At 41.0% G+C, this 12,897-nt stretch overlaps 1 protein-coding gene across 1 annotated transcript in view; it reads left to right on the top strand.

Moving 5' to 3' along the window:
- Positions 1-12,519, top strand: part of DSCAM (Down syndrome cell adhesion molecule) — a 413,163-nt gene extending 400,644 nt beyond the window's left edge. Inside the window, 1 exon segment of the mRNA XM_009328037.1 lies at positions 12,179-12,519. Within this exon segment, the coding sequence (XP_009326312.1) occupies positions 12,179-12,519 (341 nt within the window).
- Positions 12,520-12,897: the final 378 nt, after the last annotated feature.

The following is a 12,897-nucleotide window of genomic DNA, read 5'->3' as shown; positions in this document are numbered from 1 at the left end:
ATGTATTATATAATATAATATGTATTATATTTATTTTATATGTATTATATGTATTTATACATTATATTTTTCTCTGATGCTAATCAGCACTGAAAAGAACCTTTTCAAATATATGACATTATCCTTAAGGGTTAGCTTGACTTGGGCCAGGCAGAGACTTGTCTTCCTGATGTCACAAAACAAGTGCAAGCTCATTTCAACAATTCCGCTTCCTTGCCTCTTTGGGGATCCCATTAATACGTAAACCCTGAAGGACAAACAGCATCTCAGATACACTTCCAGAGAAGAGATATCATTCACTGGGTATGTCAGACTAGGAGATTTTGAAATCCGTTTAAAGCATCCCAAGATTTTATATCTCAGAACCTCCTCTACAAACTTTCAGCTGATGAAAGGAATCAGTTTGGAAAGAAACCTGCATGTGGGTGGGGAGAAAAGGCAGTTGCAGCCAGGCAAGCTCTGAAAAAAAAGATTTTCCTGAGATGGATTTCATAGCCATGAAGATGGCAAGAACACCCCATTTCTCCATAGGGACGCTGAGTCCTCTCCTCAGTCCCTACACCTGCACAAAGCAGGAGCACCAGTTTGCTAAGCTCCTGCTCCACTGGAAGCATTCTTCTCCTGCTGTCCTTGCACTGCTGGTTCATGCATGAGGGCAGAGCTCCATCCTCTGTCTGCCAGCCCTTCTGCTCGGCCTCTCCATCCCAGAGGAGGAGATTTGGCTGGCAGCCACTGCCTTCTCACAGCAGCCGGAGGACAGGACAGGCCTGCTCTCAAGTCAAGCTCTCAGTGAGCAAATATGGACTCTTCTTTGGTCTGGGCTTTTCAGTTGGGCACCTAAGTCAAGCAGCCTGATTCTAGCCCTAAGCCTACTGCGTATTTATTAGAAAAGACACGAACCTCTAACCTCTCCAGCTTTGCTGAATGATCAAGTTCTTTCAGTATTTAAGATGCCTTAATTAGCATTCTTGACCCAATTTACAAATTTCTTACTGCTCTGACTAATCCTGCGGACTTGAACAGCAAAGTCTTAGCTTGTAGACAAGCTTTAAGCTACAGAATGCAAATACTTTATTAAATAATTGTTTACAAGGATCCCTTAAAATGGAGGCTGGACATCACCTGCAGTGCATAAATGTTGTTTTAAACATGCAAGTCAAGACACAAATCTTTTCCAGTATTCAGTCACCACAGACAAAAATAAGCTGCTTAGCACAATAAGGAAAATATGAACCATGCAGTAATAGAAAGCACAGTATACTTCCCATGTCAGCCCTGTAACTCGAGATAGATAAAAAGATGTGAACTCGTTTCCACTGATCTATGAGTTCAAGGGTAAAGGAGCCATCTCCCTCTTCTACCAATGCAGACAGGTGTGACATAGCGATGGAGTCTATTTAGAGACTTGCTTTCTATTGAAAAGTTGCTGACAGCGCTCTATAAGCTGCAGCAGAAACTGAATCTGATACAAATTTGGCCACTGAGGATTCAGTAATGGCTGGGACTCTCGACTTAGGGCCTCCAGCTCACCTTTTGCCTCTTTTTCCCATGCCTGTTATATTATTCTGCATTGACTGAAAATAGAATTGTACAGTTCCAAGATCCAAAACTGAATTTCTTGAAGATATGTGGGAATCTATGTTTGACTTTTTTTTGTTCAGAAATTCCACAGCAAAGTAAGAAAAGGATAACATATTGATTGTTTTCTTTTTTAGTTCTACACTTGCACTGTCTGGTTTCAAATACAATATAATATATACATATAAATATATATGTATATATACACACCATATATAGTGTGTATATAGAACAAAGCAATCATCATCCTGACTCCACAACTAGCGACAGAGGTCCAGTTCTGAGAAAACAACATAAGGAGACAAATCAAAATAGGAAGGTGGGAAAACAGCAAGACAGGCAGAACAGTTGTAAGTGGGAAAAATAACTTCTTGCCTATGTTTTTAACTGTAGCAAATACTCTTAACGTGTGTTAACTTACTTGCATGTATACTTAGTTACACGTACGTGACAGACTCTGAAATTACTCCCCTAGACGAGCATTTCTAACATTACCATATGAAATTATCTTGTGCCTATAACACATTCTTTTTATTTTCTATTGCTCTGTTGGAAAACTAGGAACACGTCACAAAGAGACAGACTGTGCCATTTGCTTCTTATCATAGAAATGGCACATTGGTGATGAGAGTAAATTGTCTTTATCCTGTCTCAGGTTTTATTTCTGTGGAGTATCAAAAGATTTTCCTCCTTCCGCTGTGAAAAGCTGAATGTTCTGCAGGGATGAAAACCATTTAATTCCACATTTAATTTGACATGACTACGTACTTGAAATCATTGGCTTGCATTATTTTTCTGGTGGTTTTACAGAGGTGAATGTTCACACTGCAAGTTTATTAACCTTGCCAGTACAATAAAAATGAACCTAAACAGGTTCAGATCAGAAGCTAAAATGTTATGAGATCGGGAAGGAAAACTATATCAGTGTGAATCAGAGCTTAAATAGGGCAGCTGTGTGGTTACAAATACAAAGTTTCTGTGCAATGGCAATGTGAAAATTCCATTTTAGGGAGCATACTAGACACCTGAAAGCTAAATTCAATTCATTAATGAGAAAAGTAATTTAAATTATTTTTACAAATTATACTGGTGTTAGGAAGATTTATTTGATTTTTTTTTTTATTAGAGGAGAGAAACAACTGGTACCAGTTCCTCAGGGACTCTACTAGAAGTGTGTAGCAGCACAATTATCTTCTCCTGTTGCTATCATCTAATTTATTTGTTATTTTGATTTGACAATTAACATTGACTTTGGAAAAATACAGTACCCCAAACTGTGCTGGTTTGTAATACTATTGGGTTTTTTGCTTTCTTCTAGATTAAAAGTTGCATGTTAAGGGAAACCCCCTTTCAATAATGCCTGTTTCCTATCTTTTTATTATGAACAAAATCGTTCTTATTAGAAGTGAGATTTTTTAAAATTTTAATTTAATTTTGTTTTTCTAAAGCTGATTATTTGCTTCATGGTCTTCTTTTTTTCATCAGCTGCAACCATTAAAATAGACTACCCATGTTTTCGGTAGGTTTGGAAGCATCGGATTCAATTGTACTTAGTGGAGAGTTTTATGCCTAAAGCAAGGATTACATTTATCAGTACATTTTCAGTTTCTATCATGCTCTCACAGTCGTAACTGCAATGTTAAATCTCTAAAACTACCAGGAAATGTTCCAAATCAAACCAAAGGTGTGGTGTCCACCTCAATTAAAATAATAGATTTTTAGAGCAGTTCTGGTAAGAGTCCATATCTTAAACCTCACTTCTACAAAAAACAGAAATGGCCCGCTCATGCCATTTTAATTTTGAAAATGTCAAAGCATTTCACTTGAAAATGTTGAGACATAGTATGTGATTTTTGCGTGGCCTTTCAGTCAGCCCAAGGTAACCAGAAGCAGTTGTTTCCATACAGACAAGAACTGATCTGGCCTCGCTTTAAGGTCCTTGTGGTCATTTACAGCTGTTACTGCTTTAACTGACTTCACACACAGCAGGCTCTGCTTATTTCCCCTGCGCCAGGGGACCTTAAAGTAATCTGAGATCTGGAGGAGATCTATCTGAAAACTATCTACGTCTGAAAATGTAAACCAAATCTTACTTGCAAGAAAGGCCACGCTTGTGCTATTTTTTGAAAATAAAGTAGAAACTGATCTCTCTAGAGAAACAAACTTTTGTTTTAACAGTACATTCTTAATCTGACCGTAGTGATAGTCTTTACCATCCATGTAAGGGCTTCTTTACATGTTGACCTTTAAAGCATAGCTGTATGTACATGTAGATGTATTTCAGTATTGTTCACATTTTCGTGCCGGCATCCTTAATTTAAATGTGAGAGCTGGACTTCCGGTCCCAGTGGATTAATTAAAAAAAATGCAATGATGCACCTTGTCAGCATCACTCAGGTGATTCAAACTGATGGACATGTGGAGACCGAGTTACAATAATTCATCCGTGAATATATCTTCAGCAGAGCAGCAGGGCAGCGCTGATATTGGTTTCCTTGTTGTAGCCTGACCTCCCCATAACTATTAGTAGAGCATTATGCTTACCCATCACCTCGGCACGGTCAGGTTTAGCTGTGAATTCATGGGTGTGGTGCAGAACCTGTTGAAGTCAACAGAGTGGCTCCCACTGATTTCAGTGAACTGTAAGTACAGTTCGAACTCCTCACCTCTCCAGCCTCTGCAGAATCTGGGCTCCCAAGATATCCCAGGAATCAACCCATGAAGGATGCCAGTTTCCGTGGAGTCACGATCGATTTACCCTCAACTGAAGTGATGTATAATTGAACAGTTTCCGTTCACTGCACCAGGATCAGCAAACGAGTCTTAAACTCCAGCATTGCTAACTAGAGGCACCCGAGCGAGGGCGTCAGCATGGCTTTCCTAGCTCAGTCAGTGGGCAGGAGAGCGCTGTCTCAGAGCATCCTTAAAAATGTATGAAGCAGCTTGCATGACAAAATGAAGATGGGAATGGAGAGCTCCCATACTTTATTTTTCTATCATCATTTCATTATTTATTGACATTTTTTCTGACTTTAGTCTTGGAGTGCATATTGATTTACATGGTGAGGTCCCTTTTACAAGTTTTATAACTTAGACTTTGCATTGATTCAAAACAGGAAGGCCTCAGTTCTGCAGGTGCGCTGGCCCTGTGAGGCTGAACATCTACGTGGCATCTCCATAGGGTCTAAATCTATCTGGCCCCTGGAGTTAATCAGGTTTTCCTTCTCAGTTAAACTACGGCAGTCATGCTTTTGCTTTAAGACACATTGATTAAGGACTTTTTCTTGGAATTATAAGGCTTAAATCTAAATAACAAAATGAATCATCTTTAAAAAAATTATCCACGTTAGTTGGAATCCTCATTTTCAGTCACTTAAACCTAATCTTCAGTAAGTATAAACCAATTTATAGTCTTGCTGAAATCAATATAGCCACTCTGATTTATACCAGCAGCAAATTTGACTCCTGAACTACAGTTTTACTGATACCCTGGTGTCCCTTAAGAGATAACTCCAATGATTGTAGTCAACAGCAACTGTTGTTTTTATTTTGTTGTGTGAAACATATTTTTAATGCTTTTATGAAAATGCCAGTTTTAGCAGACTGCAACATGCAACATTTAACTAAGTGTTATAGATCTTCAAATTATCTATGAGGGTGTAATTTTCATGGAGAAAGAAAAATGAAACTTGCCAATTTAAAGTACAGCCTTGCAGGGGTGATAGGGAATTCTGATTTCTCCATCTAGAAATGGGAAACTTTTTTTCATATTTTTCTGAGGTGTTTTGGCTATTACCTATCTATGTGATCACAAACTTGAACAGCGTAAAGATGTGATTTTTATGTCATCTGCCAAAACACTGTGAGAAGCGCAAAAGATGTAACGGCGCGAGTCACGAAGCCATGAAGGGCAGAGCTGTGGTAATTGCCCATGCGGCAAAGGGGACCTGACAGGCAGCTGCAGGTTAGCAGCTAAAATGCATCCAGACACCTTATTGGCCTTGTTTAATGTTATGCATTCAGTCGGTTTAAAAATGTCCCCCAAATGCTGAGCGCTTCTATTATTTTTCTTGGGCAGCCGAGCAGAGGTTGAAGATACTCTGAAGAAGGGAAGAGCGCCTGCCTGCTCTCACAGCAGCTTCTTCGTTAACGAGAAAGTTGTGCCCTGCCACCTCCCTCTTTCCTCTCCCCTTCAGCCTCTTGGCTGCTCGCTAAGCCTGTAATTTAAGAGAGTACTTGGACCTTTTGCCTTTTATTCTGGATCACCTTAGATGGCTGCAGAATTATGAAATCCAATTTTTATATTGAAAAAGTGGGCTCAGAAGGAGTCTGTGAGCTCCTGAACTTGCTGATGGTGTGCTCCTGTTGACCAAGAGCGAGCTGAGGTTCCCATTCATTCGAGCAGTCAGTAATTTGCATGGGGAAATTTCACCTCCATTTCCATTACTGATAAATACTGGCTCTAGAGAGTGGAACCCTGTTAATCAAAGCATCCTTCAGAAATTTTTTATTGTTCACTTGTGGCATTTTACTGCAACATTTATAAGAAAACAATAATTATTAAACAAAAAACATTGGGAAGGCAGTTCCACATTGAACAGATCCTGGGGAAATAAAACAACAAAACAAATACAGGCATAAGTTAAAGCCCGCCTATTGCTCTGTTTCTCTTCATTTCTTTATCCTCCAAGTTTCCAACAAGTATCTACCTGACCCTTCGACTGGGTGCTGAGTCAAGGGAGGCAACACGAAGCCCAGCTGGATGCTGGGAGCAGCTGCTCCCCGCACCCATCCACCTCCCGGATTCAGGGCAGGGATGACTGCATCTGGAAAGGGTCCCCTTTGCTTCCCTTTGCAGCCCGTCACTTTTCCCAGCTAACGAGGCAGGAGGGCAGAGCCAAAGCTGAGCTCTTCACTGAGGCACCCCCAGGCTGAGACTTGTATCAGCCAAGCAAGGAGGTGCAGGACTGATCCTTTTTACCCTCCTGCTTGGCTGAGCAGGACACAAGATCAAGGTAACCGAAGGGTTGGCTTTATTGCTCATTAAGTGTATTTATCTGATGTTGCAGTGTGCTGTGAGCCTTGTGGGTCTGAGACTTAGCCTGTTGGTGTGGGAATGATTGCAACGCGATGCAGACTGTTCTGCGGGTTCAGTGCAGGATACACGGACAGAAGATGGACAGTGAGAGAGCACCAGCCGGTTTCAAACACTGACAGCAGCAATTGTAAGAAATGCTATCGCTGCTATCAGGCTGGCTTCAGCTCAAGCTGCGGCTGTTTAAGAAAGCTTTGCCTGCTAGCTTTTAATGGTGTGTCAGTTTTTGAAGTGACAAAGGCCTCTGAACATCGCTTGTGCTCTTTTTTTCATCAAACCTCTCACCTTGGCCTTGCAAACCCTCCACCCTCTCCTCGTTTCTAATATAAGCTTTTCCTACAGGCAGTACTTTTTTCTGAAAATCAGCCTGAGAGTATCAGCAAAGACTTCACTGATTTATTTTCTGTGCCAGTGAGCTGGCAAACCCCACTAAACTTTTTAATCAGCACAAACCTGAACTTAAAGCTAGCTGTCAGTAGCTCTGTCTCCCTTGCTTCCTTTCAAAGGAAAACACGATATCCTATCAGTGCTTCCCCTTCCAAACTCAGGACAAGCCAAGAGATGCCCAACACAGTGGCAATACATCTTTGCCAGCGCTTGTACACCCCCCAACACTGCACAATGTCATGAAGAGGTGTATACTTGGGTCCCAAATCAACGTAACTACGTCAGCAGGGCACCTTACCCATGCTAACAGAACTGTATGGATTTAGTTCTGGCATGATCTCTGATCCCATGAGATTATGCCAGAGACATCTTTAAGAGCTTTTTTTACCCACTCGCCTATTCAAGCAAGCTGTGTGAATGTCCTGTTCACCCAGACTTATTCTTACCTTTGTTAAATAAAATAGCCTGCCATAGTCACCAATCCTACTTTATAAACTTCTCTAAAATAATCTTTCAAATAACATGGAATTTCCTTCACACAGCAATCAAAACTTGAAATTCATCAGGCAGTCATCATCACTTGCTTTTACTTTACTAGAAGTTATGATTCATGAGAAAATATTATCATGTGACAACTTGGTAAGAGCATCTTTTTTGCAGTCTGTGATGATCTTTGTATTGAATATAGCAAAAATCCTTAGATTTTCTGGAGCAGATGAAAGCAAAAATACATGTAACTTCTCTGGCATTTGAAAGAGGTATGAGGTGAATCTTCAGGGAGAAAGGAGTGCATATCAGCTTGGTTTAGTTCTGCAAACAAGATAGCTGTCGAATAAAATCCCAGAAAATTTGAGCAGTGGTATTTTTTCCTCTGTGTAGCCTGTCAAATTCATCCCAAACCTTCCCATCCCAAAGCTGACCTCCAGAAGGAGGATAAAAATATCTATTGTTTTTGCAAAACTTTTTATATCATCTTAGCTGTGCTGAAAAAAAGGTAAATATTTTTTTTACTCAGTGCCACATTAATTCAGAAAATACTGCTCTTTTGGCAGAATGTGTTGTTTATGATAAATACCATACGAAGTGACTTTTAGCATTTGTTTACAAATATTTATTGAAGCTAACATTTTCTTAAATGTACTATACTAAATAATTCATTAGAGGATTAGCCACTCAGAAAAAAAAAAAAAGACTGAGGTAGCTCTGGTTTAAATTGTCACATTTGGATTTGACTGAATGTTTATTATTTGTGTACAAACTCAGTGTTTCTAAATACAGCAAATCTCCCTTTTTTAAAAATGCATCAGAAACCTATAGTTTTAGAACGTCTTTTGTACTAATGAAGCCAAAATGCATGAATTATTAAACGTGCTCATTTTCAGTGCTCATGCATTTGAAAGGTTTGCTTTCCTTACTAATAAGGCGCACACACCGCTGATAAAAGGTAATTAGAGCATCAAAGGTAATGAACCATCCTGAAACTTCATAATGCTTTGCCTGAAAAAAATCATCATTCAGCTGAATAGCAAGAAACCAAAAAAAATGTCTACACTGTTGTGTGCAGAAGGATGAGAACCAAAGTCTTTCCAAGTAACTCCATAGCTATGGCAAGAGGCTTTTAATCTTCTCAAAAATACCTTCAGAAATGATGTAGGAATGGCAAAAGTGAACCCCTGTGGTTATACTTCAAAGACTGTGGTTTTAAGGCAGAAACACTTTAGTTCTTATAAATCAAAGACTTTTTTCATCCTGTGAGACCGTTTCAATCCTAGCAAAGAAGAAAAAGTTCCATTCCCAATTTTTTTCTTTTCCAATGATTTTAATAATCTGCTTTGTTTTATAAGCAGTTGCAGGGAAAGATGCTTCTTGCAGATAAGAAGGAGCACTGGCACTTTTTATGATAGGAAAACACGTACATCGTACCAAATAATGGGTGCTCTGTGTAAGCCATGTCAGAGATTGTGCGTTGTGTATCCAGCTTTAGAGAACAAGTTACACTCCCTGGTTTCTCATTACTGCAATCCTGTTGGAACTTCGCCCCCAGACATTTAGAAAATTACAGTAAAATGACTGCGTATTGTTTACACAGATTATTGACTATGTTTTCTTATGTAGATTTAGGGAGGAAAAAAAGGTCTTTTCTACATAGCCTGAAGCTCTTAAATACACGTGAGAAATGTCTAGACAGCAGCTTGAAAACCAGCCTCCATCGCTGTAAGGTTCAACACTCATCTTTTTTATAGTCCGTGCATATCCGTCGCTCTCAAGAAGCGCTGATGTGTTAAGGTACAGAAGCAGCTCTCCGAGGCGACCGCGGGGGACCGTCAATGAGCCATGTTCCGGCTTCCGCACCAGCTCCTTCCCAGAAAGTCAACTGCATGAAAATGCAGTAGTAAAAGGGAATGCATGTGAAATGACCCGGCTGGTCTTAATAAAGCAGCGGGCATTGTGCCACCTGGCAGCAGCCCGTCACAGCCAGTGTTAGGGCGACAGACACCTTCAGGAAGAGGCCTGTTGTTGCAGGCAATAGGGATGGGGGTTCAGCGCAGAAAATTGGTCCTCTTCTGCTGGGGCTGAGGGACCCCTATTTCGCATGGGGAGCAACCATGGGAGCGCAAGAAAAACCCTGCTTTCTGACCCCAGCAGTCTCTAAACATCCCTGACAAGAGGGAAGTTACTACTTTGGTATTATAGTTAGTCACAGAGTTTTCACGCCTACTATTGCCGTCTCAGAGGTGTGCTTTGCTCCCTGCCTTCGCTGGGGTCCTGACAGCGAGAACTCACACCTGACGCAGTCAAACGAAGGCTCTCACCACCTTTGTCAGTGGGCAGAGACAGGTACGCGGGGGCAGCATCACTCGCTCCTATACTCTTTTCTCTCTCGCCCACTGGGGAGGAGTGGGTAGCCATAAGGCTCCTTATTTAGGATACTGCGGTGCTGCAAAAGATACAGTCAAAGGGAGCAAGTGATAGAAGCGTTTCCCATGCTGGCTGTCTCCTCCCCACAGCCCACGGGGAATGGTCTTTGGAGTAAAACTGCCCCTACAACTGGGTTTTGGAAGGACTCGGTCCAAAAGGGAACCGGGGTGCAGCGTGGGTGGCCAGGGCGTCAGGGTCTGGGTGCAAAGGGAGCAGTGTAGCTGTTGGGCAGCACAGATGTACCCGCAGGCAGTTCGGTTCGATGCCTGTTGTGAAGTGGAGTGAGTCGGCGCCTGCCTGCGCCTGCCAGTTCGTGCGTCCTTATCCTGATGTACTTTACTCCAGCGGCAGGTACATTGCTGTCTCAGCTGAAATACGTCTCATATGCTGAATGTGTTTGGCATGAAATGTTCTGTAGGAAAATAAGGTAAATGAGTAAAACCAACTAATGTTGCCACAATTAATTTTTCAAGTGGCAATCAGTACGATTATAAGCACAAACCTCCCCCTCCAACCTTACATAAATGTTGCCGTGGTGCCTATGTCAGCCTAATCTTGAGATACACACATCTTACTCTATGGGGGTTAAATACCATGTACCATGCATCTCTGCTGGAGACGTAGCTAGAATAAAACATATGGTGTCAGACAGTGCCTGGGGGATTTCTGTAGGAATAAACAGTGATTCTGTCCAAATGTAACTTCTCAGGAATTCTCTGTCTGTGACCTGAAATTATGGATAGAGCAGATGCTGTTAGTCTTTTAGGTAAGATTTTCAGTGCCTTGACTTATCTGAGAAAGTAAAAGAACTGTTTTATTTTAGATCATCGGGCAGCTTTTAGCTTGGTTAGGGAAAATGAAATTGTTATATATTTTTTTATTACAAAGAAGTGTTTTCCTGGTCTACTGTTTATGCCACTTGGCACAGGTCACCTTAATTTCTACTGCCATAAATAGCTCAGGTAGACACGAGTGTAGTAGTGCCAAGAGTCTTCTACTTTAAACATTCAGGATGCATCCCACCTGTAGATGGGACTGTGGTTTTGATATCAGCCATAAAAAGGAAGCTATATACTTCAGAGGTCTGTAAAGAAGGGGAAGTACTGCTCTTGAATGTGCTTGTAACAGTGCTCTTTTTCATATATACGTTAGGCTACACCATCAAATATTTTTAGAAGGGAACATTATTATGTGCCTGATTGACCCTCATTTCCGTGAAGCAACTTTATGAATGCCTAACAGGCAGGGCTAGAATAAATAAGCCAATCTGATTTCTGTAGCAGGTCTAATACATGCACAGGTATGTGGAAGGTAACACTCATCCCTGCCTAATTCCAGACAGCAGGTCCAAAGCACTTGTTTGAACTCAGTAGCTTTGCAAAGGCAAATCCTCTGGACTGAGCAGGCTGCCATCAGCAGGCTCACATAGAAATGCCCAGGAATCAGGGGAAATAGCGAAAAAGAGGTTTCATCAACAATACAGAACAGAAAGGAAAGTTGACGCAAGAGCTAGGGTGCCAGCCCCAATGCATTTTGTTGTCACAAAACAGCAGCATATTAATGGCCATAGTGGTAGAAAATCATTACTGGTTTAAACAGGGTGATGATGGATGGCAGGTAAATGTTGTTGTGTTAGGACAAGAATGCTTTTCTGTTTTATTCAGGAATCTCTTTAAAACTATAGCCCTAACACTCATGCCTCCATTTTAAATAATTCAGTCATTCTACTCTAGATTGGGGGTCATTAATTGTAATTGTGAAGGTTTTCATTTAAAATGGAAAACAGGAAATGGAAATCTACGAAGCCTCCACATTTTCCAAGTTTTGACAAATGAAAACCAAGACCTTTGCTTTTAGGATATTGAGAAAAACTTCCTGGTCTTCTCAGTTTATCTCCTTCATGCTGTGAGTGCATGTGAAACACATCCCACTTCTCACTGTAGTCATTCTATTTTGAAAACAAGTATTAACAGTGAATTCTTAGGGATCTGCCCAAAAGGAGTTTGTTGACCCATTACCCTTGGTTCTGTAAGCTCACAGTGTAGTAAATGGCCGACAAACGATTTATCAATTATAAACGCTGCAGTTGGATTGATTACAGATACTCCGCTCTGGTGGCCAAATCCCCCAGCCAGTGGGTGAGTATAACACAGCACTTGACCATAAGTAAGGACTTGTTTTTCGCTTTTGCCTCCCCAGGTGATCTCATGCATTTGCCACCCTACCTTAGGATGGACTTTTTATTAAACCGTGGCGTGCAGGGCACGAGCAGAGACCTGGGTTTGGGGCAAGCCTGCTTGGAGCCGCAGAAAAGCCGAACCTTGAAGCGCCCCACCGTCCTGGAGCCGATACCCATGGAGACATCCTCCACAAGAGAAGTACAGTCATGGCAACCTGGTGCTGTGGCAACATTACCTCAGCGAGAAGGAGCTGAGCTAGGACAGGCAGCAAAAATGAGCAGCTCCCAAGAATCCCTGCTGGACTCCCGGGGCCACTTGAAAGGAAACAATCCCTACGCAAAATCTTACACCCTGGTATAACAAAAAGAGCATGGCTGGACAGTGGCTGTAAATATTTACACTGAAAAAAAAAATCCAATGAAAGCTACCTTTTTTTTATTGAATTCCAATATTTATAATTAAAGAAGAAGATTGCCAAAATATTTGACAAAAAAAAATAATAATATGAACGACAGACAGTGCAAAGACTCTCTTGCTTTTTTTCTGTCTGAGTGTGAGCTTCATCTGACTGGACATCTGAATTTTTGGGTAAAAGAGTCCAGTTTTCTGATCTTCACAAGCGTTTGTGTTTTTACTGATTTTCTACGAAGTGCATGGAGACTTAATTAAAACATTTTAACTGGAAGTTCCATCAGACAAGATTTAAAAGGGGGAAAAAAATCACAAAAAAAAAAAAAT

The sequence above is a fragment of the Pygoscelis adeliae genome, unplaced genomic scaffold (assembly GCF_000699105.1).
Source record: "Pygoscelis adeliae isolate BGI_AS28 unplaced genomic scaffold, ASM69910v1 Scaffold154, whole genome shotgun sequence".
In the NCBI taxonomy this organism is placed as follows: Eukaryota; Metazoa; Chordata; class Aves; order Sphenisciformes; family Spheniscidae; genus Pygoscelis; species Pygoscelis adeliae.
The sequence above is the reverse complement of the archived record's forward strand: the minus strand, read 5'-3'. Positions and strand labels throughout refer to the sequence as shown.